At 33.4% G+C, this 27790-nt stretch overlaps 1 protein-coding gene across 1 annotated transcript in view; it reads right to left on the reverse strand.

The window, feature by feature from the left end:
• The window catches only part of LOC133031408 (thioredoxin Y2, chloroplastic-like), a 32044-nt gene extending 11865 nt beyond the window's left edge, over positions 1-20179 (reverse strand). Inside the window, exon 1 of the mRNA XM_061104899.1 lies at positions 20022-20179. Within this exon, the coding sequence (XP_060960882.1) occupies positions 20022-20179 (158 nt within the window). The remainder of the gene's footprint in view (positions 1-20021) is intronic.
• Between the last annotated feature and the right edge of the window lie 7611 nt (positions 20180-27790).

Below are 27790 nucleotides of genomic sequence, written 5' to 3' on the forward strand. Positions count from 1 at the left end.
GAGGCTTGAGAGAGAGTTGAAAATTCTATTTTCCTAACTTAGTGTTTTTTTTTTTGTAAAAATGAAGGGAATAACAAATAAAAGCCACTAATATCCTAAATCATTTCAGCCAATAATTAACTAATTAAACATTTATTTTTCAATTTAATCAATTCACTAAAAGACAAAAGTCATTGGGGCAAAAAGACCATTTTGCCCCTCCACACTAAAATCCCATAAATCATACTAAAGGGGTATTTTTGGGAAATTCTAAATTCCCGGCCATTCCCGACATTCCCAAAGTCTAATAAACCGTCCCAAACTAATAACATGCTAAGTTGTGATTTCTACTGAGCCAAACGCCGAGTTCCAAAATACAAGGCACCAGAAATGCAAAATATGAAAACTACTGAATAACATAACCATGCATTTCTGAATTCCATAAATAACAGTATAATAAATTATTTAAATAGCTATAAATAATTTCATAATTAATCACAATTAACTGATAATTTCCAAATTAACTAAGCGGGCTTTACAGTTACTGAAGCTATACCTTCAAAAGATCCTCCAAGAATCACTCTAAATCAGTAAAAACCATCTGCAAATACACCAAGAAGCTGCCTTCCCCAAGGGATTCGAAGGAGAGAGAAAAGAGACCAAAAAAGCTTTCTTTGTTTTTCTAAATTTTTTTCTTTTTAGGAAAAAGAGTAAATAAATCTTGTTTTATTTAAAAACATCAGCCTATTAACCTAAAAAAACTGATTTAATTAACTTAATAATTTCACAAAAGACAAAAGGCCAAATGGGGCAAAATGACCATTTTGCCCCTCCCACATAAAATAACATAAAAAGGGTACTTAGGGGTAATTTGGGAAACTCTAAAATCCTGTCTATTCCCGACATTCCAAGTGTCTAACTATTGTCCCGCTATACTAAAACAGTACTAATATGTGATTCAAAAAGCCATATTCCGCATTCCAATGTTGCCGGGCACCAAAATATGCAAAATTATAAAATTTCTATATGTGACATAAAAATGCATTCTGAATTCAAATAAATCATCATAAATAATTAATTCAATATTAATAAATAATTTTCATAATAAAGCCCTACCCTAATTAACCGCTAATTTCTAAATTAAAGCTAAGAGGTCTTTACAACTATCCCCCCTTAAAAGGATTTCGTCCTCGAAATCTAACCTGAACAACTCTGGATAATGAGCTCTCATGTCTGATTCTAGCTCCCAGGTGGCTTCCTCCACCTTGCTATTTCTCCGGAGTACTTTGACCAGAGCTATGGTCTTGTTCCGAAGAACCTTATCCTTTCTGTCAAGGATCTAAACTGGTTGTTCCTCATAGGACATATCTGGTTGCAGCTCAAGATTCTCATAACTAAGTACATGAGCTGGGTTTGAAACGTATTTTCTCAACATCGAGACATGGAATACGTTGTGAACTGCTGAAAGAGCTGGAGGCAAAGCTAATCGATATGCCACTTGTCCAACCTTCTCGAGAATCTCAAAAGGTCCAATAAATCTAGGGCATAACTTGCCTCTTTTCCCGAAACGCTTGATCCCCTTCATAGGAGACACCCGTAGGAACACATGAGCCCCTACTTGAAATTCTACATCTCTGCGTTTCGAATCTGCATAACTCTTTTGCCTGCTTTGAGAAGCAAGCATTCTGGCTTTAATCTTTTCAATTGCTTCATTAGTTCGTTGCACTGATTCCGGACCTAGATATTTCTTTTCCCCAGTCTCATCCTAATGGATGGGAGATCTACACTTTCTGCCATACAACAGTTCATAGGGATCATCCCTATTGTACTTTGGTAACTGTTATTGTATGAAAATTCTATCAACGGTAGGTACTTACTCCAGGAGCCTTCGAAATCCATAACACAGGCTCGTAACATATCTTCCAATATCTGAATCGTCCTTTTGGACTGTCCATCAGTCTGAGGATGGAAGGTTGTACTGAATTTCAGTTTGGTACCCATAGCCCGTTGTAAACTTTGCCAAAACTTCGAAGTAAACTTCGGATCTCTATCTGAAACTATGGATTTTGGCACACCATGTAACCTTACTATTTCCTTAACGTACAAATCTGCATATTGATCCACTGAAAAGGCTGTTTTAACTGGTAAAAAGTGTGCAGACTTCGTAAACCGATCCACCACAACCCAAATAGAATCAAACAAACCCGTGGTTTTAGGTAACCCAACCACAAAGTCCATCGTGATATCTTCCCATTTCCAATCAGGTAGGGTTAACGGCTGCAACAACCCTGCTGGTCTCTGATGTTCAATCTTAATCTGCTGACAAGTTAGGCATCTCGATACGAATTCTACCACATTCTTCTTCATTCTGCTCTACCAGAAGTAGGGTTTCAAATCTTGATACATCTTGGTGGTGCCGGGATGCAGAGAATAGGGAGTGATATGAGCTTCTTCGAGAATCTCGTTTCTAAGTTCCACACTATTAGGAACACAAACTCTGGCTTTAAACAATATCATTCCATTGTCCGACACGGTAAAATCCCTGGCTTGACCAGCTGAAACCTCTTCTCTGATTTTTACTAACTCTGGATCGGTCATCTGAGCGACTTTAATTCGTTATAGCAAATCAGATTGCGGCGTCAAGTTGTGAAGCTTGCCTACAAAAAACTCAATGCTAGCCCTGACCATCTCCTCTGCTAACTGAGGTGAGATCTGAATCATACTAGCTACTTGCTCGGGACCCTTCCTGCTCAGGGCATCAGCCACTACATTGGCCTTCCCCGGATGATATAGGATCTCACAATCATAATCTTTGACTAACTCCAACCAACGCCTTTGTCTCATATTCAAATCTTTCGGAGTAAAGAAATATTTGAGACTTTTATGGTCGATATATATTTCACATTTCTCTCCATAGAGATAATGCCGCCAAATTTTCAAAGCAAACACTACTGCGGCAAGTTCTAAGTCATGAGTCGGGTATCGCTATTCGTAATCTTTCAACTGACAAGAGGCATAGGCAATAAACCGATCGGCTTGCATCAGAACACACCCCAGACCCTGTCTGGATGCATCACAATAAACCACAAATTTCTCTTTATCAGAAGACAGAGCTAACACTGGAGCTTTTATTAACCTCTGCTTCAGCTCCCGAAAGCTTGATTCACATTTATCTGTCCATACGAAGCGCTGATTTTTTTTTGTGAGCTCGGTTAAGGGTGTTGAAATTTTAGAAAACCCTTCAACGAACAGACGATAGTAGCCAGCCAGACCCAAGAAACTTCTAACTTTTGTCACTGTTTTCGGTCTTGGCCAATCTCTGACGGATTCTATCTTTCCCGGATCCACTTTGATCCCTTCTTTGCTAACAATGTGTCCAAAAAAAGACACCTGTGACAACCAAAATTCACACTTCTTGAATTTGGCATATAACTTATGTTCCCGAAGTCGCTGTAGAACCATCCTAAGATGTTGCTCATCCTCCTCTTCTGACTGAGAGTACACAAGGATGTCATCGATAAATACAATAACGCAAATATCGAGGAAATCCGTGAATACCCTATTCATCAAGTCCATAAAAGCTGCAGGAGCATTGGTCAGTCCAAAAGACATAACCAAAAATTCATAATGTACATACCTAGTACGAAAAGCTGTCTTTGGTATATCCTCCTCTCGGATTCTCAACTAATGATAGCCTGATCGGAGATCAATCTTTGAAAAGACAGTTTTCCCCTGAAGTTGATCAAAACGATCATCAATCCTAGGTAAAGGATATTTATTCTTGATTGTTAGCTTATGTTGGGTTTTATGCCCTAAATAAAACTCTATTTCAATGTAATCCATTTTATTCAACTTCAATAAAGAAACAGAAGTATTTTTCATTCATTTGTGTATGTTTTGGTTCACCTTATCAATTGCTTGTCTATTTGATTTATAAATTCATCTGAAACCCTTTTCACATACTTGATCCTGTTTATTGTGTTGTCAACACTTTGGAAAGTAAACATGACTATGTGAATAAAGTTTCCTAGATTTATCAGACACAAGGTTTTACTGATATGATCATCTACAACAGAGTTTACTTGCATTTGGAGAAATGTTATGTTCTTTCCAAAGCATTGGTTAAAGTAAAGCTCAGGTTGGATGCATGGAGTATGCATCGGAAGGGACCGATATTGAACTTTGACTTATATTTATTAAACTTACCGTAATATCTGTTCAAGTCAATATCGCCTAGTTGATCCTAGATCAAATGATCTTAATCCTGTTATGATTAGGCTCAATCTCAAGAGGTTATTCGTGTTCTTTGATTTGTTAGTTAAGCATACTTTTGGGTCAGGGTGATACGTACATTTTGGGAACACGGTAATGCAATTGAGTGGGAGCGCTAACATAAACATGGAATCTATAGCTTCTATCTAGCGAATAGTAAGTAAAGGATGATCTACTTCGAGCTTGACCAAACGAAAAATAAATGGTGGAGTACTCATTTCACATAGGCTGAAATATCATTTATACGGGGTTAAGTGTTTTAAGGATAAAATACATTGTAGGGTGTAACGGTAATCTAATCCCTTTACAGTGTAGATCATTCATATAGAGGATCATTGATCAAATTAGGATTATAACAATGGATAACTAATGATGTGTCTATATGGTGGAACATATAGAGCATTCTATATACTGAGAGTGCAATTCTAAGTTCTATGTGTGGATTCAACGAAGAATTAATAAGTCAGTGAATTTAGGTTATAAATTCTTGATCTACTTATTGGAAGCTCGGTTATATAGACCCATGGTCCCCCCCATTAGTTGAGATAATATTGCTTGTAAGACTCATATAATTGGTTTTGATTAATCAATTATAATTCTCAATTTAGACTATGTCTATTTGTGAATTTTTCACTAAGTAAGGGCGAAATTGTAAAGAAAGAGTTTTAGGGGCATATTTGTTAATTATGATACTTTGTATGGTTCAATTAATAAATATGATAAATGACAATATTATTTAATAATTATTTATAGTTATTAAATAGTTAGAATTGGCATTTAAATGGTTGAATTAGAAAATTGACGTTTTTGAGAAAATGAGATGCAGAAATGATAAAACTGCAAAATTGCAAAAAGTGAGGCCCAAATCCACATTGTATAGGGCCGGCCACTTTTATAGGTTTTTTCATCTGATATTTTCATTATTTTAATGCAAATAATTGTTGGGTTTTATGCCCTAAATAAAACTCATTTCAATATAATCAGATTTACTTATTAATATAGATCAGAAATAACATTTAATGTTGCATGGTTCACATGATTTATTTCATGATTATATGTACATAATGTATCAATTCATCTGAAACCCTTTTCACATATTTGATCATGTTTAGTATGCCGTCAACACATTGGAAAGTAAACATGACTATGTGAATAAAGTTTCCTAGATTTATCAGACATAGGGTTTTACTGATATGATAATCTACAACAGAGTTTACTTGCATTTGGAGAAGTGCTATGTTCTTTCCAGAGCATTGGTTAAAGTAAAGCTCAGGTTGGATGCATGGAGTATGCATCAGAAGGGACCGATATTGAACTTTGACTTAGATTTATTAAACTTACCGTAATATCTATTCAACGAAGAATTAATAAGTTAGTGAATTTTAATAATAAATTCTTGATCTACTTATTGGAAGCTCGGTTATATAGACCCATGGTCCCCGCACTAGTTTAGATAATATTGCTTGTAAGACTAATATAATTTGTTTTGATTAATCAATTATAATTCTCAAATTAGACTATGTCTATTTGTAAATTTTTTCACTAAGTAAGGGCGAAATTGTAAACAAAGAGTTTTAGGGGCATATTTGTTAATTATGATACTTTGTATGGTTCAATTAATAAATATGATAAATGACAATATTATTTAATAATTATTTATAGTTATTAAATAGTTAGAATTGACATTTAAATAATTGAATTTGAAAATTGGTATTTTTGAAAAAATCAGATGCAGAAAAGATAAAACTGCAAAATTTTAAAAAGTGAGGCCCAAATCCACTTGTATAGGGCCGGCCACTTTTGTAGGGAATTTAAACTGATATTTTCATTATTTTAATGCCAAATAATTCAAACCTAACCCTAGCGGAATGCTATAAATAGATACTAAAGGCTTCAGGAAAATTACACTTCTGATTCAGGAAAAACTGAGCCTCTCTCTCTCCCTATCTTTAGCCGCCACTTCCCTCTTCTTTTCTTCTTCAATATTTCGAAATTCTTAGTGTATGAGTAGTGCCCACACACAGCAAGTGATACATCAATCATAGTGAGGAAGATCGTGAAGAAAGACTTTCAGCAAGAAGAAGTTTTCAGCATCAAAGATTCAGAGAAAGAGATCCAGGTTCAGATATTGATAATGCTCTGCTACAAAAAGGAATCAAGGGCTAGATATCTGAACGGAATGAGTCATTATGTTCCGCTGCACCCAATGTAAGGTTTCCTAAACTTTATATGTGTTTATTTTACCGTTTTAGAAAGTTCATATTTAGGGTGTTAATAAACATACTTGTGAGTAGATCTAAGATCCTGGTAAAATAAATTCCAACAACTGGCCTCAGAGCCATGGTAATTGATTTACTTGCAAGAAATTTGGACTTTAAAACGATTGTTTGATGTTTTTGGATGGTATCATGTTGTATTGAGTGTTATTTGATCATTGATTGATGTTTGTGAATTTTCGTGAAAAATAATTGAATATCTGTTTCTGGAATTATTTTTATTGGATAGTATGGAAAAAATTAAGCAAGTTACTTTTTTACAGAACTCAATTTCGATTTAATTTGAATTAGTTATGATTTTTTGAAGTTTCGAAAAAATCGGGTTGTGTCGCTGCACCACGTGCTCGCGCGGAGGGGCTGCAAGCAGTCTCCTGTGCCTACGTTTCACGCCCACGCAGCCCCAAGTGCGCCCATGGACAGTATGCTTGGCATACTGTCCGTACAGCTTGCAATTTTTTCGTTTTTCTTCGTTTTTTCATGCTTTTTCATCATTCTAATTATCATATTGAATTAATTTAATATTTTTTAAATTTAATTCAAGATATTAGTGTAATTTGAATTTAAAAATAGTTAGTATCTATCTTTTTTGCTTAATAATCTATCTTATTTTTAAATTTGATTATATCTTATCTTATTTTTAAATTTAAGGTCAAATTTTAAATTTTTAAATTAAATCTTTTTTTTTTAAATAATTTGACCTTATTTAAATTTAAAATAAGATAACTATAATCATGTAATTTTAAATGGATGTAAGATATTTTGCTAACTTTTAAATTTTGTTATTTTATTTATTTAAATTACATTTAAAATCTGAAAAAGATATTCATTTATCTTTTTTAATTTTTTATATGATTTTTATTTGTAAAATAACATTTAAATTTTAAAAGTAGTTAGCAAATTTTGAAATGATATTTAGGTTGGTTGAAACCTAATTTTTCAAAATTGTAGGTTTAATTTTAAATTTAAATTTTTTTTAAATTTTCGAATTTTTCATTTTTTTTAAAATTTTTGAAAATAAATATTTTATTTAATTAATTAATTATTTATTTCGAAATTAATTATTTAATTTAAAATTAAATAAATCCTACATCCAACTATCCGGCTAACCTTGTTGCAGGAGTATGTGTTTTAGTTTATGTGTAAGTTTTCAAAACCTATTATTGCTTGATTGCAAATAGCCATGGTTAACTTGTTGACAGATCCAATGATCTGATTTTAACTCATGGCTCCCTTGGTCAAGTTCATAATTTGTAACAGGTATATTTACAATCTTCTTTCATCTGTGTATGACCTAGCAACATGATAGGACCCATCCAAAGTGTGCCTGTGTGAGCCTATGTGTTTAATTTCATTATAGATGCATATAGGTTGTTGTTGCTAAATAAAATGTCATAGTTCTTGATAGATTTTATTTAGGCCCATTTAGTTTTTGGGCTTAGTCAATTAATAACAGTTGTTCATTTTAAGGTTAAATTCCTCTCTTTTTTGGGCCTTGTGAGAGAGTTGGGAGCCATAGTAGTGGGTACGACATACTGAACCCAGCACCCCCTCACATGAACCACCCCAATTGTGAAGGCCCATTTGTCTGATTTGAATAACTATACTAGGTTAATTAAACTAGTTTAACCCAATAAAATTGATTAGCAACATAATTAATTTCATTTATTTTGAAATTAATTTAAGAAAATTATAGTTTAAAGAATTTTTTATTCTAAGCTAAACTATATGTATTTTCTTGTATTTAATTAAATATAGAATTATAACCATCTAGATTCTTTCTGAAGCTTAATTTAAATTTTTCATTAAATATTCCTATTTAAGTTGATATTTAATTATCTACAACTAACCAACTTAAATCTAAATATCTTTTGGATTTAAAATTTCAAAATTAAGTTGAGGAATTTTAGGCATTGGTTATTAAGATTCTTTAGATATTTTTTAAGTTAATATCTTTTCGAATATTAACTTAAAATGGAATATTTTAGATATTTTTTAAGTTAATATCTTTTCGAATATTAACTTAAAATGGAATATTTTTAAATTAAGTGGTTACAACTTAATTTCTGATATTTAATTAAATTTAAATTTAAAAATATTTAAGTTCTAGATTTTTTCTAATACAACTTAAATTAGATATTTTTTCAAATTTTGTGGAAAAGATACTTAGTCAAATAAGATATTTTCAAGATTGTTATTTCTAGACTACTTATTATTTCTAATATTAAATAAGAAAATATTATACATTGTGAAATTAATTATTTAAATAATTAATTTTGGTACAATTTATTTTAAGTATATTTTTTCCTAGTATTAAACTAGAGATTAATAATTAAGCCTTCTCTACACTTAATTATTTATTTCTTGAATTTAATACATTTAATTAATTTGAAAATTAAATATCTAAGTTGATTTTCATCATGATACTTAAATATTTCTTTTTCATGACACTTAATTAAATAGAAAATTATTTTTAGTTGAAATTTATTTTTTCAACTAAATTTAAATAATTTTCAAAGTATATTTTTTATTTATTTTATTAATCAAATTTCGAAATTGCATTTCTTAAATGCTGGAATTTCGAATTTTATTTGAAAAATAGATTAAAGTTGTAAATTATTTATTTTAATTTTGGACCAACTTAAATCAATGATTTTTTCATTTAATGATTAATTAAAATAAATGAAGTAAAATATATTTTTCTTTATTTTATTAATCAATTTTCGAAATTGCATTTCATAATGAAAGATGATTTTGAATTTATCTTGAAAAATAGATTAAGTTGTAAATTAATTATTTATTTTAATTAATTCTTGGATCAACTTAAATCAATGATTTTTTCATTTATTGATTAATTTAAAATAAATTGAATTAAAGTATATTATTAGAAATTGAATTAATTAGTCAAAGGAAAATCTAGATAGATAATATTTTTGCTTGAAGTATTTTTCTAGTGTATTTAATTAAATAGAAAATTAATATTTAAGTTGATTTTCGTCATCATACTTAAATATTTGAAATTTTTCTTATATATTTAATTAAATAGGAAAATTAGATTTTTTGTTGTAAATTAATTTTATTAATTTTGGGCCAACATTAAATTAGAATAATTTTTCCAGGATTAATTTTTTTTTTATTTTAACATGCATTTTCGAAAATTGTGTCCTTGGATACTTTAATTTTTTGAAATGCAATATATATTTATAGAAAATTAAATTTGAGTTGTAAATTAATTTAAATTAATTTTGTAACAACTTAAATTGAATATTTTTCTAAATATTTATTGGAAATTATTACTAAGATGGAAATAATTCATGTTATTTTCATATCCATCTAAGTAAAATTTATAAATATTAAATTAAAATTTATATTTAGAATTTTTCATTCTAAATTGAAAATTTTAATTAAATAAATATATATTTAAAATAAATAGATTAAATAAAGAGAATCAAAGAAAATACAAATGTCTTTAAATAATGAGCTTTATTATTAAGATATTCGATTTCCATTGTTGGTTTTACATCGCGTTTGTTAGTGAGTAATCATCCCTAATGGAGGAACGTTCATTAGCAATTTCGCACCGTTTAATCTCGAAAGATAAGTAGTTTGTAAGTTTTTTATATGGTATGGATCACCCTAATGGTGGCGACCATATTTGACTTGCAAATTGCGAAACAATGGTGGAAGCTCATAAGATAGAATTGCCTTGACTCTCGCCTAAACGGGACAACGCTGAATTCCAATCTTGATCGAATAAAAGGTTGCTAGAATGTTTAACATTTTAGATGAGCTGACAACTCTATTCAATGGATGGTAGCTTTGACTCTTGCCTAAACGGGACACTGATATCAGTTTGTTGAAAACCTTGGAAATTATTTAGTATTGTATGTTTTAGTATTTTCACTTGTCATTCCTACTTGCTATATGCTTATAATTTCTGAATTGTGTATGAATTTATATTGAACCATGTTATTTTCTGTTATTAAGTTGTAGTTTAATTTCGAATCTTCATTGTTGGTCTAACTTGGCTTGTTTATCTAATGAGATAAATCCCTAGTGGATTTTCACCATTAGACATACATAATAGTGTTAGATCTCGAAAGATAAATATTGTATATGCGACATCTAGCTGTTCATCAATTGATGACACCTTAGACTAGTATTTTTACGATATGAAACAAGAAGATTGTATAAATAATATTACTTTGACATTCGCTAATCGAAGCATCGTTCACTACAACAAAAGGGACCTTTTATCCCACTTTTTACATTTGATAAAATAAAAAGTGGGATAAAAACTTTTGATCCCACTTTTACATTTGCAACCTTAAACAAATGTTAGGAACAAGGGCCTTGTTTAGCAATCAGACAAAAAAGAATGTTGGAAATGAGATTTTTAAGCATTTGCCAAACGCAACCTTAGCATTTTAAGTGGGACTTTTTATCCCGGTTTTTATGTAAAAACCGGGATAAAAAGTCCCACCCTATTTTTTTTTACAGCTACACATATATAAGACACATTTAGGTTTAGGGTTTCATTATATGGGTTCTCTTCCGCCGCTCTCTCTCTCTTTCTCAAGATTGTAAGCTTCTCTCTCTCACTCCATGTTCTCTCTCTGCCGCTCTCTCTCCATGTTCTCTCTTCCGCCAAATGAAGGACCAACCCGACCGGCCACCTTTATCCGACCACATATGACCCAACGGAGGGCGAATCTGAGCCCCATACCCTCCAAAACCTCCAGGTATTATTTCATCTTGTTCTTATTTTTTTTTTTTTTGCTAAAACTCGATCATCATTCGGGATCTCTCTCATTCTTTCTTTTCTCAGGTTGACAGAGCTGTTCTGTGGCCATTCGTCGGTCACAGTACTTCTAGGTTCTTGGCGTTTCGTGGTGCACGAAGCTTCGTTATTGGTGGTCCTTGATGGGTTTTTTTTTTTTTATGTTGTGAACCCTTGATGATGTATTAATTTGTACATTATGATATAAATTTTTGAAATCTGATTGTAAAAACTGTTTCAAGGAGCTAATATAATTTTTTTTGGGTTTTATTTTTTTTAATTATAATTATGGCTTTTAATCCTAGTTATTTCATAAAAACTGAGATAAAAAAGGATTAATTGTAAAAACTATTTCAAGGAACTAATATAATTTTTTTTTGGGTTTTATTTTTTTATTATAATTTTGGCTTTTAATCCCGGTTATTTCATAAAAACCGGGATAAAAAAGGACTTTTTATCCCGGTTTTTCTGTAATAACCGGGATTAAAAGTAGCTTTTTATCCCAGTTTTTATGTAATAACCGGGATAAAAAGTCTCTCTTTTATCCCGGTTTTTCAAATACTTTTTATCCCACTGGCATATATCCCGATTTTTTATTTTAGCGAAAACTGGGATAAAAAGCCTTAAAAACCGGGATTAAAGGCCTTTGTTTGTAGTAGTGGTTGGATTCCTATTTATAAACGAAATTATCCTAATTCCTCTTAGCTTATTCATTTCGAATTAGCTTCATAATATATCATTGGATGAATGGTCTATAAATCATTTCATGTCATTCTACATTTTCTCTTAAGAAATTAAATGACGCATATGATTATAATCCCGAAATTCTATTCCCAATTGATATAAATCCTCAATCTTAGAAATCTCCTGCTTGTATGGGCAAATCAGACTTAGAATTAAATTAGTAGTGGTGGTCCAAGATAGAATTACTCATTATATTTGGTATAAATTTTAAGTCTTTGACTTTAATTTTAGATTCCAAATAGAAATTTTCTTATATTTCTAATTCCAGATACAATACAGTTACACTTTCTCAGGTGTTTAATATCCATCTTTTATTAATGGATTCAAACTTTATGGAATATGAGTTAGGTATTCTGTGACCAGGATCCACTTGCAGTATTCTAAGAATTCTTTTATAAATCTAAGTCATCAAAAGACACTACCACATTTTTTTTAATCTATGGCATTTGTATCTTGTTGATAGTGGATTTGACAAGATCAATCTCTGCAAAGAGTTAATATGCATATATCAACTGAAAGTAGTTCATCTCAATCGCAGATGGATGTACATTCAGGGGTGGATATGAGTTTTTCGTTGTATTCTTAAAACGTAACTCTAGATTATACCTTATGCAAAGAAATTTGAAATGTTTAAAAAATTTCATAAATTTCCAGCAATGGTTAAAACCATTAAGGTAAGTGGTTAAAGATCTTGTGAACTGATAGGGGTGGAGAAATAGTTAGTAGATATGCAGTTCAAAGATCATTAAATTGATTTTTGAATTATATCCAAACTTACCTCCCCAGAAATTTTGAGTTGCATGTTGATGATTAGTTACTAGTCGTTGCCTAATTCCTTCTATGGTAATACAATTTCAGAATGATGTAATGGTTGTATACTTAATGTAAATCATTACTAGATTCATGGATAACCTTATCAAAATCTTAAGAAAAGCTAGAACTGTTAACCATGGTTTGTTAGCTGTTCTAAGTGATTAGGGGTGGACCATCCCATTGTCAATATATAAGAAAGTGTTTGTTCAAACAAATACTACTTTTCTAAGATAATGACTAAGTCTGAAAACAAGTAGCAAATAAAGGAGATTTTTTTCTTGATTCCAAAAGTGTTCTATGATCTTATATAACATATGATGATCCCACTGCCTCTGTTGTCTTGTCACAACCGAAGAGATCAATACCATTTAGTTTTCTTCGACATAATTCACGGTACCTTGTCGTAGTAAGAGAGTTTCTAGGAACTCACCTTCTTATTACTTGGGAGACACTAGTGATTAAAATCCATTGTGAGTTTAAACAAGTAATGGATTGTCAAGATAAGAAACTAAGAAGAAAGCCAATAGAACTATGGTTTAATCCATTCACATGGAGTAACTTAAAGTTTTCTATTACAAGGACATAAAAGGAAATTTTCGTTTATAACTCTATTCAATGGACTTAACAAACTTCCTGTTCCTAGTATTATAGGTTTGAGTTTATCTAAACCTATGGCTTGTGGTATACCTGGTAATTACTTACTCTAATGCAAGCAACGTACTTTAGTAAGATGCTGAAGCATTTTCTTTCTAATGGCAATCTATAGAAGCTTCACAACTTCTTAGACATAGATTATATTTATCTAAGGAAAAGTCTCAACTATTCCAGAAAAGATAAAGCCATGAAAGAATTTCTTATATCAACAGCGAGAGGTCTTAGATATGCTTTTGTATGCCTTAGATCAGACACCTGCTGTTGAGTGGGAGTAATTAGTAGGTATCAGATTAATCCAGGAGAAGAACATTGGAACACAATCAAGTAAATCTTAAGATTAAGAAGAGGAACTATATGTTAGTCTATAAGGGTGTGTTTAACACTCTTAGACTACACCATATCAGATTTCGAAATTTGCCTTTGTGCTAGAAAATCTTTCTGATAAGATGGTGATTACTCTGGGGGTGGAATAGTGATTTTGGAGAAGTGTAAAAACCTATCTGAAGTCTCTAGGTCTACCAGAGAGGGACTGAATGTTAAGGTTGCAGGAAAGGTACTTATTCAGTCTAAGGAAAGTTCTATACATTTTTGGCATCATTCCAAATTGCCTTAAAGTACTAGTGTTAATTTCTTGATTAACCAAAAGTAGTTGCCAAAGATATAGAATCCAGTATCCCAAGAGAGTAGACATATAGAGAGGAATTTCATATTATCAATGATTTTGTGATTAAAGGAAGAGTAATGGTGGAGAAAAGGTTGTGTTTAATTCAACCTTTCAGATCCTATTACGAGGAGTTTACTACTACTACACTTGATTTGTATATCAAGGTGTTGAGATTATTTGAATCGCACTTTTTGTTTTATATTAGTGCAAGGGAGAGTTTGTTGGGTTTTATGCCCTAAATAAAACTCATTTCAATATAAACACATATAAAGTATTAGAAACCTTACATTGGGTGCAACGGAATAATATGACTCCTTCCGTTCAGATCTCTAACCCTTGTATCCTTTCTGTCGCAGAGTATTATCAAGATCTGAACCTGGATCTCTTTCTCTCTTTCTTTAGTGCTGAAACTCCTTCTTGTTGAATGTCTTTCTTCACGATCTTCCTCACTATGATTAAGGTATCACTTGCTGTGTGTGGGAACTACTCTAATCACTAAGAGGTTTTGAAATTTCAAGGAAGAAGAAAGAGTAAGAAGGTGGTGGCTAGGTATAGAGAGAGAAGGCTCAGGTTTTTCTCTAAAGGAAAAGTGTGAAAGTTAAGTGTAAATTTCTTGAAGCCTTCACTATCTATTTATAGCATTCCACTAGGGTTAGGTTTGAATTATTGTTGGAATTTATTTTACCAGGATCTTAGATCTACTCACAAGTATGTTTATTAACACCCTAAATATGAACTTTCTAAAACGATGAAATAAACACATATAAAGTTTAGGAAACCTTACATTGGGTGCAGCGAAACATAATGACTCCTTCCGTTCAGATATCTAGCCCTTGATTCCTTTCTGTAGCAGAGCATTATCAATATCTGAACCTGGATCTCTTTCTCTGAATCTTTGATGCTGAAAACTTCTACTTGCTGAAAGTCTTTCTTCACGATCTTCCTCAATATGATTGAGGTATCACTTGTTGTGTGTGGGCACTACTCATACACTAAGAATTTTGAAATATTGAAGAAGAAAAGAAGAGGGAAGTGGCGGCTAAAGATAGGGAGAGAGAGAGAGGCTCAGTTTTTCCTGAATCAGAAGTGTAATTTTCCTGAAGCCTTCACTATCTATTTATAGCATTCCACTAGGGTTAGGTTTGAATTATTTGGCATTAAAATAATGAAAATATCAGTTTAAATTCCCTACAAAAGTGGTCGGCCCTATACAAGTGGATTTGGGCCTCACTTTTTGCAATTTTGCATATTTATCTTTTCTGCATCTGATTTTCTCAAAAACGCCAATTTTCAAATTCAACCATTTAAATGTCAATTCTAACTATTTAATAACTATAAATAATTATTAAATAAAATTGTCATTTATCATATTTATTAATTGAACCATACAAAGTATCATAATTTACAAATATGCCCTTAAAACTCTTTTTTTATAATTTCACCCTTACTTAGTGAAAAAATTCACAAATAGACATAGTCTAATTTGAGAATTATAATTGATTAATCAAACCAATTATATGAGTCTTACAAGCAATATTATCTCAACTAGTGCGGGGACCATGGGTCTATATAACCGAGCTTCTAATAAGTAGATCAATAATTTATTACTAAAATTCACTAACTTATTAATTCTTCGTTGAATCCACGCATAGAACTTAGAATTGCACTCTCAGTTATATAGAATGCTCTATATGTTCCACCATATAGACACATCATTAGTTATCCATTGTTATAATCCTAATTTGATCAATGATCCTCTATATGAATGATCTACACTGTAAAGGGATTAGATTACTGTTACACCTTACAATGTATTTTATCCTTAAAACCTTTGACCCCGTATAAATGATATTTCAGCTTATGTGAAATGAGTACTCCACCATTTATGTTCGTTTGGTGAAGCTCGAAGGAGATCATCCTTTGCTTACTATTCGCCAGATAGAAGCGATAGATTCGATGTTTATGTTAGCGCTCCCACTCAATTGCACTACCGTGTTCCCAAAATGTACGTATCACCCTAACCTAAAAGTAGGCTTAACTAACAAATCAAAGAACACAAATAGCCTTTCAAGATTGAGCCTAATCATAACAGGATTAAGATCATTTGATCTAGGATCAACTAGGCGATATTGACTTGAATAGATATTACGGTAAGTTTAATAAATCTAAGTCAAAGTTCAATATCGGTCCTTTCCGATGCATACTCCATGCATCCAACCTGAGCTTTACTTTAACCAATGCTCTGGAAAGAACATAGCACTTCTCCAAATGCAAGTAAACTCTGTTGTAGATTATCATATCAGTAAAACCCTATGTCTGATAAATCTAGGAAACTTTATTCACATAGTCATGTTTACTTTCCAATGTGTTGACGGCACAATAAACATGATCAAGTATGTGAAAAGGGTTTCAGATGATCTACATTATTTCTGATCTGTATTAATAATTTATTTGAAACCCTTTTCACATACTTGATCCTGTTTATTGTGTTGTCAACACTTTGGAAAGTAAACATGACTATGTGAATAAAGTTTCCTAGATTTATCAGACACAGGGTTTTACTGATATGATAATCTACAACAGAGTTTACTTTGATTTTGAGAAATTATATGTTCTTTCCAAAGCATTGGTTAAAGTAAAGCTCAGGTTGGATGCATAGAGTATGCATCGGAAGGGACCGATATTGAACTTTGACTAAGATTTATTAAACTTACCGTAATATCTATTCAAGTCAATATCGCCTAGTTGATCCTAGATCAATTGATCTTAATCCTGTTATGATTAGGCTCAATCTCAAGAGGTTATTCGTGCTCTTTGATTTGTTAGTTAAGCCTACTTTTGGGTCAGGGTGATACGTACATTTTGGGAACACGGTAATGCAATTGAGTGGGAGCGCTAACATAAACATGGAATCTATAGCTTCTATCTGGCGAATAGTAAGTAAAGGATGATCTCCTTCGAGCTTGACCAAACAAAAATAAATGGTGGAGTACTCATTTCGCATAAGCTGAAATATCATTTATACGGGGTTAAGTGTTTTAAGGATAAAATACATTGTAGGGTGTAACGGTAATCTAATCCCTTTACAGTGTAGATCATTCATATAGAGGATCATTGATCAAATTAGGATTATAACAATGGATAACTAATGATGTGTCCATATGGTGGAACATATAGAGCATTCAATATACTGAGAGTGCAATTCTAAGTTTTATGCGTGGATTCAACAAAGAATTAATAAGTCAGTGAATGTAGGTTATAAATTCTTGATCTACTTATTGGAAGCTTGGTTATATAGACCCATGGTTCCCCTACTAGTTGAGATAATATTGCTTGTAGGACTCATATAATTGGCTTTGATTAATCAATTATAATTCTCAATTTAGACTATGTCTATTTGTGAATTTTTCACTAAGTAAGGGCGAAATTGTAAAGAAAGAGTTTTAGGGGCATATTTGTTAATTATGATACTTTGTATGGTTCAATTAATAAATATGATAAATGACAATATTATTTAATAATTATTTATAGTTATTAAATAGTTAGAATTGGCATTTAAATGGTTGAATTAGAAAATTGACGTTTTTGAGAAAATTAGATGCAGAAATGATAAAACTGCAAAATTGCAAAAAGTGAGGCCCAAATCCACATTGTATAGGGCCGGACACTTTTATAGGTTTTTTCATATGATAGTTTCATTATTTTAATGCCAAATAACTCAAACCTAACCCTAGTGGAATGCTATAAATAGATAGTGAAGGCTTCAGGAAATTTACACTTAACTTTCACACTTTTCCTTAAGAGAAAAACCTGAGCCTTCTCTCTCTATACCTAGCCGCCACCTTCTTACTCTTTCTCCTTCCTTGAAATTTCGAAACCCCTTAGTGATTAGAGTAGTGCCCACACACAGCAAGTGATACCTCAATCATAGTGAGGAAGATCGTGAAGAAAGACATTCAACAAGAAGGAGTTTCAGCACTAAAGAAAGAGAGAAAGAGATCCAGGTTCAGATCTTGATAATACTCTGCTACAGAAAGGATACAATGGTTAGAGATCTGAACGGAAGGAGTCATATTATTCCGCTGCACCCAATGTAAGGTTTCTAATACTTTATATGTGTTTATTTCATAATCATTTTAGAAGTTCATATTTAGGGTGTTAATCAACATACTTGTGAGTAGATCTAAGATCCTGGTAAAATAATTTCCAACAGCTTATTCAATTCCCGGTAGTCAATGCACATCCGCAAAGATCCATCTTTCTTCTTAACAAACAGTACCGGAGCTCCCCAGGGTGACACACTGGGTCCGGTAAACCCTATGTTAAGCAACCCCTAAAGTTGAATTTTTAACTCTTTAAGTTCTGCTGGAGCCATCCTGTATGGGGCTTTAGAGACCGGTTCTGCTCCAGATGCCAAATCAATTATGAAATCAATTTCCCGCTGAGGTGGTAAACCCGGAAGTTCTTCAGGAAAAACATCTAGAAATTCTTGAACCCTAGACATCCAGCACACAGCAATTCTTTAGCTGATAAGGCCGAAATCACCGGGATCCGAGATCCCTGAACTGAACTGACAAAAACAAACGGTTCTTCACCTTCAGGTTGGAAGATTACCATCTTCCTCTTACATTCGATACTGGCTGAGTACTTGGACAAGAAATCCATTCCGAGAATGATATCAAAATCCACTAAATTCATCTTTATCAAATCAGCACTCAACTCTCTATCTTCTATTCTGATCGGCATAAACCTAATCCACCTTTTGGAGATAACTAACTCTCCGCCAGGCAGTAGGGTTCCAAACCCTAATTCATAACTATCATGCGGTCTATCCAATTTACTAAAAATTCTGGCTGCCACATAAGAATGAGTGGCCCCAGAGTCAAATAACACAGAGAAATAAGAGTTGTTGACCGAGAGCTGACCTGTTACCACAGAGGGGCTGGCTTCTGCATCAGACTGAGTAATGGCGAACACCCTTGCTAGAGTGGGTTTCGCTGGAGCCTTTGGTGCTTCGGTTCTGAGTTGAGGGCAATCCCTCTTGTAATGCCCTGGCATGCCACACTAAAAGCACCCTTGTCCTCTACACTCCCCCAGATGGTGCCTTTTACAACTGGGGCACTCTGGGTTAGTGTATCAGGTCTCAGAACTACCCTGACGACTGCCTCAACCCTGGTTCCCCCGGAACCTCTTGTTCTGACCCGAGCCACTGGTTGTAGTGGATGCCTTTCTTTTCTGGTCCATGGCCGAACCACTACCTCCCCTGCTAAAACCTGATGCAGGAGGGGTAGGAGTCCCGCCAACCACCGGAGTCCCACCAGACTCTATCATGCACCCTACTGCGCCCTCAGCTCGCAGTGCCTTATCCACCATTTCTGCATAGGTGGTTCCATCGTCAGTAGTAATCATCAGGTCATGTCTGATCTTTGCATTTAATCCATCCAGATATTTTTCTTTCTTGCTGAAGTTAGTTGGCACAATTCCCGAGGCCAACCTCGCCAATCGGTCAAATTGCGTTGTATACTCAGTAACACTCATATTTTCTTTCTGAGTCAAATGAGTGAATCCCTTTCTCTTAGCACTCCTAACTGCTTCATTGTAATATTTTACATTAAAAAGTTTCTGGAACTTTTCCCAGGTCATTGTCGTGACATCATGTATCATAGACACCATGTCCCACCAAACCAGTGCATCTTCTTGAAACTGGAAAGTGGCACAGACCACCCTGTCATTTCTGGTGACGCCCATAAAGTTTAGGATTCTAGTAATCACTGATAGCCATTGCTTGGCTTTCATGACATCAGGACCTCCCAAAAAAACTGGAGGTGCTTGCTTGCGGAACCTTTCATGCAGGGGTTCCATCCGATTTACTGCCACCACTGGTTCGGCCTGGACAGCAGAGGCAAGTGCCACTGGAATTTCTGGAGCAGGCATTGCAGGATCACCCTGCTGACATAACTGTTGAATCTCTTTATCCTGTTCCTCAATTCGGGCTTGCATTGCTGCAAACCTATTTTCCCAATTTTGGGCATCCTAAGCATCTTGAGCAGCTTGGGCAACCAGTGGCGGGTTAACATCACCCCGACCATGTGCCCTGCCCCTGAGACCTCTACCTCGGCCACGGACATTTGGGGGATTCTGGGCTCCCTGACCAGCATTAGATCCAACCGAATTGCCCTAGCTCCTGGTATTTCGCCTGGCGTCCATACTAATTTGAACAGCCTGCGTAACCAAGAGCTAGTCTGGTCAGATTGTGATCAAAGAGAAACTTACTAATGCCGCTTATTTGAAAATTAAAAACATGCGCCTATTCTACTATCAGGCTACTAACATGCTTCCTAACAGACTTTTCTTAAATCATACTTATTAAAATAAGCTACTAAAGCAATAAAAGCTTACTGAACCGTGGAACGAGCTAACTGCTGATGATGATTGTACATGTCGTGACGATCTTCGAAAGACAACCTGGCAGCTCTGATACCAAATTGTAACACCCTAACTAGCATAGGCGTGTTAATGTGATTTTAAACATACTGTGCAGCTTGTTGCTAATCAACGAGGTTATTGAAAATCGTGATTAATTAAAATTTTCTTATTTAATTAAAAACTTAAAGTATTACATAGATAATATTTCGGGATCCCGTTTACAAAACACATTACAAAAGTTTGTTATACATATTATTAAAAGTTTTTCGCCCAGCGACTAATCAACAAAAGCTCAGATGTCCCGAGGATCGTACGCTCCAGGCCTAACCGCCCCGACATGTACAATCTTCATCTGCTCGTCTTCACGACTCCTCAGCTTTAGCTTTGCCCTTACCTACACATGGAAATAGCACTGTGAGTCGACAGACTCAGCAAGAAAAGCATAACATAAACATACAACTAACCCAGGTTATAACCTGGCGCACATACACCTGATCATAACCCTAATCCCCGTGTCCCACACGGTACTGAGTCTAGAACGTTCATAAGACAATACTATCGACCATAATGTCAGCCTATACTCAATATGCTAGTCATACTCTAGCCATATTAATGTGACAGCATCGATCAGTATTCTAGCCAACATACATTTATCAATAATCAGTACAACTTTATGTATACTATTATTGCTATCAATGTAATCTAACAGGCAATAACACATGTACGCTAAACATGTAATAACAAATGCATGATATATACTAATCTTACCTCAATTCCGAATTCAGGTGTGTCGGTCAACCTGAGTGGAACAACTACTCAGCGAATTATAGGCTCCTAAATCACATCGATATTAACACACATAAGTGACTCGCTAAATCACAACCGGGACTAAGGTTTAAAACCAAAACCCTATCTACTGCAACTTAATATACTAATATCCCAAACTAGCAGGGAAAACAACTAATTAGAAACCTGAAACTGACACGAAACGATAAGCTAAAAAACCGGTTTTCCTCCTTGCTGCAAAATCCGGGTAATCGGTTTTACAAGCAGTGTAAAACCGGTTAGTCGGTTTTACCCAGAAAACCTACAAAAATCAAACCCCTAACCAAATCGTTTCCAAACTCAACCAAACTTTCCAGACCTGCATATTGTACCCCAATAAACATTTCCAAGTGATAAAATAACTACCCATAAACAGAAACGAATTTCACCATTGATGAGCCAAGCTTGAGTTCAAAAACTCAAAGCTTGCTCATCCAACTAAATAACTATCAAAACTTGCCCAAATCACCTGATACAACCATAAATTAACTACTGAAAACAATAACAAACAACTACAGCAACAACAACAACACCTCATGCAAAAAAAAATCATTTCTTTAAAACCAAAGAAAGTACAAGAGAAGGTTACTAAAGCTATACCTTCAAAAGATCCTCCAAGAATCACTCTAAATTAGTAAAAACCAGCTGCAAATATACCAAGAAGCTGCCTTCCCCAAGGGTTTCGAAGGAGAGAGAAAAGAGACCAAAAAAGCTTTCTTTGTTTTTTTTCAATTTTTTTCTTTTTAAGAAAATGAGTAAATAAATCTTGTTTTATTTAAAAACATCAGTCTATTAACCTAAAAAAACTGATTTAATTAACTTAATAATTTCACAAAAGATAAAAGGCCAAATGGGGCAAAATGACCATTTTGCCCCTCCCACATAAAATAACATAAAAAGGGTACTTAGGCGTAATTTGGAAAATTCTAAAATCCCGTCTATTCCCGACATTCCAAATGTCTAACTATTGTCCTACTATACTAAAACAATACTAAGATGTGCTTCAAAAAGCCATACACCGCTTTCCAATGTTGTCGGGCACCAAAATATGCAAAATTATAAAATTTCTCTATGTGACATAAAAATGCATTCTGAATTCAAATAAATCATCATAAATAATTAATTCAATATTAATAAAATAATTTTCATAATAAAGCCCTAATTAACTGCTAATTTCTAAATTAAAGCTAAGCGATCTCTACAAAACCACACCCGTAAGAAAATCCAATTTATATTATATACACAGGAACGAAGAAAAAATACGACGAGTCAGATACATATTTTTCTGCAACCAACCCTCACAAGTAGTGCCCAAAATTCATACATGTGAGTGAAGTAATGATTGTTTATCAGCGCATATGGTGATGAACCCAAGTTCGATAACCCAACGACCTATGCTTTGATGGAAGGAGCTACCACAAGGGAAGGACGTCAATGAAAGCTTCGTCGTCAACTGGGCTCTGACCGAGGGGATTAGAAGGAGACGAGGGAGTCGGGGCTTCTTTGAATTTCCAATTTAGGGATTTAGAGATTTAGGAATTGAAATTTGATTTTTTTTAAGTTAATGTATTATCAAATCGGGTCAGCCCCAACCCAAAAAAAATTTAACCGGGGCGGGGCGAAGACCCGATAAGAGACCCGATTGTCCTGGGGCGGGACTGGCCCCGACCCGATCTGCGAAAAAGCCCTAATTTTCCATTCCTACATCTGGTGAAGCTCGAACCATGAGGTTGATCTTCTTTGATGTGGATTTCACGTCATGTTGATAGTTGTTAAAGCATGTCCTACTATTGTGGAACATCAATGCTTGATTAATAATTACTTCATTTTCTTATTTGGAAAATCTTATTCTCGAACATGATCTTGGAAATAAAGCCCTGATATCGTGAAGTTTAATAATAAATGAGAGAGATACTATGCTCGTCATTTATAATCTCATTAATTACTCTTCCGAAAGCGTTGCTTGATGCTATCCAAAGACTTATTGTACTGGATGTTTATCTCGTCTGGATGAGTCATTTGTCTATCATCCAACTGGCTTAACTTCGTTAATGTATTCGGTTCATTATCTTGGTTGGGCCTACGTTTGGGCCTGTAGTGGCTGAACTAAATAATCTTAGAATTACATGTGTTCTCTTTTTGGAAACACGGGTAACACCTTACATGAAGAGATAAAACCCTATTTATAAGACAAACCCAAGTTCTTAGGTAAAAACCCAGACCCGATAGGATTTGATACATAGAAATAAGGCCACTGATAGAGTAAAATACAATATAATATTGACTTTCGGGCTTGGTAAGTGAGGCCCAATTGAGATGTAATTGTTCTCCGTATAATATAGTATTTTTTTATGTTGACAAGTGGCCATGCGCCGTCGATCATGTATAATACTGGTTAGAGCAGTGGACTTTGGACAAAAAGTAGGTTACTTTTTGTGCTAGGCGTATTTCCCAAGCTTGATGTGAGGGACAAGCCCCTAATTCTGTGGAATTTTGTGTCACATAGGCCACGTCAAAAAATTCCTAAAAAGTTGGTTTGGCGACAACCCTAGGAAGTTGGCTTCCGCAACACCCTTCGGACTACCCTTCCGGGATACTTGTGGGGTATCTGTTTGTGTCTTATCAAACAATTGGTAATTCGGTCGAATCTGCTCTCCGGGTTTGTCAGCCCAAATTTTCCCTCGGTCAAGTCTTAACCGAATATGGACTGTCTGTTATTTGGCCAATCACTATCCATTTGGGCCGTGAGAATAGGCCAAAAATTGACTTGGGAACACTAAGCGCACACGTGTTGTTTGTCCGAAAATGTGAAGAACACAAGCCAATCCAAGCACATTAAGGACAAGATGGGATTGCATGTATATACAATCTATCTTGAGGGAGGAGTATTAAGATTATGAGTTTAGTATATCAGTTAGTTAGCTAAAGTGTTTGATTGATTAAGAGCTATTATGTTAGTTATAAGTTAGTTGTTAGCTTTTGGTGAAGTGATACAGTTACTTAGTTTGTTACCTCTTTGTATATAAACCAGACTCTGTATCATTTTTGCTCAAATGAATCAATAAAAAGCGATTTGTTTTTCTTTTAGTTTAATTATTCATGATTGTCGAATTTTACTTTCTTCCTTGAATAATGTTGGTTTATATTTTGTTAGACGATCACCAAATCGAGTAGCATATTTTGTTGCCAAAAATTCTCAATATTACTCTGGTCATAGTATTTTCGAGCATAATGCTCCTGTTGAACTTAGTACTATTTTGTATTCGAAATGTTAAATTGTAATGAAGTTGATCTTTCAGGAAAAAAAAAAAACTAAAAAATAACAAACACATAAAGAAACCAAAAAAAAAATTACTCTCTAAACATGAAATCTCTTTTATAAGAAAATGTCAACAAATAAAATTTGGTATTACAAGAAATGATTACAAAAATATGGCAAAATAATCCCATCAAAACGTTTCAATAAATAAATAAAATTGTCCAAAAATTAAAATTCTTATATTTGTCAAAGTTTTTCTTTTTACCAATATTTGACATAATTTCCTCAATTCATTTTCTTTTTTTTGAGAAAAATTTCTTTTTATTCTTTCAATAATGCGGTGTAAATTGTTGGAGGCGCTAAAAATATTATATCAGGGGCAAAACAGTATACCAAACTAGGGCTGTGCATTTAACCCGGTGGGCCGACCAACCCGGCCAACCCAACCCGAAAATGGGCCGAAAAACCCAACCCATATGAGGCCGAAGTCCAATCGGTGAATAATATGCCAACCCGTCATTTATTGGGTCGGAATGGGGTTTAAATTTATTTGGGCCGATGAACCCAACCCAGACCGAAGCCCAATCATAAATAAAAAAATATTTTACTTTTTTATGTACACTTATCACCCTACATATAAAAGGAAACTTTACATTTTCTTCTTACCCTAACCCTAAATTCTCTCTACTAGCTCAAAAACTCAGAGGCGCTCTTCTCCTTCTCTTACTCTCTCAATCGTTCTTTTCAAATTGAAAAAAAAAATGGTCTCTTAACCTCCTCTCTCATATCATCTCTCACACTCGTAGGCAGCCTTCTATGCGGGATAAAGCTAAGTCAAAGGTGGTGAGGTAATCTATCTTTTATAATATCTCGGAGTCGATCAATGTAGTCTTTTTCTTTTTCTTCTTGAGTAGTTTTTGCTTTACTCAGATGATTTTCTCGAGAAATCCCATTAATGAAGTTGGAGAAAAATAAAAATGCTTATTTAGTTACTTAATCTGAAAAAAGATTGCATTTTTCTTTACATATCTATGTTGAGTAAATTTTTGATGAAACACGTTTTGAACAATGGACTTTGTAAGAATTTGATTTTGAGTGTGAGAAGTTTCTTTTTTCAATTTTGGGTTCTTACCAGAATTTTGATTGTAGTGTTAGAGAAAATTATTGATGATTCAAAAATAGTTTGTTATGTGACCTGCCATATATAGTCAAGCCAAAGTTTTAACTAAAGATTTAATTTTTAGATTAATATTTGTTGTTTCTCAAGTTTAGTCTCTTTTTTATACATTTATGAAATAGAACAATGTAATGATCCCACAAGCTTGTTGAAAGTAATTTTGATATTTCCTTTTTTTATTGTTATTTTCATTAGATAAGAAAATCAGATTAAATAGAGTAAAGTGTTTTCACTTTTTTATTATATTGAGTTAAATGAGTATGTGGTTTGTAGTCTAATATTTGTAAATAAATTTGGTGATATTGTTTTTGTTATTTTAGAAAATAATTAGATTATTTCTATTGTTTATATTATTTTTTCAAAAAGCTTTAGATGTTTTTCTTATTTATATTTTTTATGTTGTTTATTAACATGAGATATATTTATTCGTGATATAGTTTTTGCTAGGGGTGAGCATTTAACCCGTTGGGCCGACCAAACCGGCCAACCCAACCCGTTTTTGGGCTGAAACAATCCTTTATTTATTGGGCCGAAATTAAATGGGTTATAAAAGTCCCAACCTGTGATCATTGGGTTGGTTACGGGCTGCCTTAAGTGTAACCCATTCAACCCAACCCGAACCGGCCCAATAAACAATTTAAAGTATATATATATATATACTATTACACATTTCTAACCCTAAGTCCCTAACAACCGCCTGCTTTCTCTTCATCATTCATTCTTACCAAAACAAAACCCTAGCATAGGAGAACAGCTGGCCCTTCCTTCATTCTTACAAAAAAAAAAAATACAAGCAGCTGAAGTTCTTCGTTCGCACGCACGGGTACCACCGTAGTACCTCCGCGCCTCTGCCATCTCCGTTGCCTTGCCGGAGGCAGAGCCTGAGATAACACCGCATGTAAGTTCTCTTATCTTCTCTAATCCTCTTGTTCTTTTCTCTTTTTTCTTCTTTGCTGAAACAAGAATGAGTCTTTTTTTTTTCTATTCTGTGTTGCTTGAAGTATCTAAGCCGATGCAAGAGTTTGTTGTTCAGGTGGCCATTGAATCGTCGATCGTCATAGAGCCTACTCAGTACTACAAACTCAGGTCTTGATCTAAACTTTCTTCACCTTATTTTTATTTTCTAATGAACAAAATAATATGATCTGGATGTTTATTGTTCAGGTCTTAATGTTTGTTGTTTGTTGTTCAGGTCTTCATATTTATTTCTGATTAAAAACTGTGTTGGAATATAATTTTTTTTTGTTATTGAGTTTGTTTTATTTTATTTAGTTATGATCAGGTTATTTTTTGTAGATAATTTTAAGCTAGGAACTAAAATGTATTGCTGATTTTTTTTAATCTTTGTAATGTTTGATTAATATAGTAGTGTATATTAATATTGTTTTTGATGTTGGTACTGGAAACTGATTTAATTTTATTTATAATCTGACTTTTTTATGTATTATTTGACATTTGATTATCTTTTGTACTAATTTTTTTTTTTTTGTTTGAGTTGTGTATTTATTTATTTATTTATTATTTGTAATCTTCTCTTTTTTAGAATTATAATTGTTTTGCTAACTTGGTAGAGACATTAGTTTCTAACTCAAACTTGGGTGCTTCAGAGGATTCAAATGAGTTAGTATTTGGATGAAATTCAAATTTATGATAATTTTCTTCATGAATATTGAACATAGTCATTTATTATGTCATGGTTATTTGTTTATAATAACTTTACTATTTTTTTTTATAATTGTAGAAAATAAACTCAAGGTGAAGGAATCATTCCCAAAAGCAAAAATTATTGACGTTGAGACTTGAGATTGTTGATTAAGGTTGATGTAAAAATTGATTTAGTTTTGTTTAAGTTTGTTATGGACAATTTTAATAGTTTTTAAGACTTTGGATCACTCTAATATTTGATCCTTGATATTATGTTACT

Source organism: Cannabis sativa, chromosome 9 (genome assembly GCF_029168945.1).
Source record: "Cannabis sativa cultivar Pink pepper isolate KNU-18-1 chromosome 9, ASM2916894v1, whole genome shotgun sequence".
NCBI lineage: Eukaryota > Viridiplantae > Streptophyta > Magnoliopsida > Rosales > Cannabaceae > Cannabis > Cannabis sativa.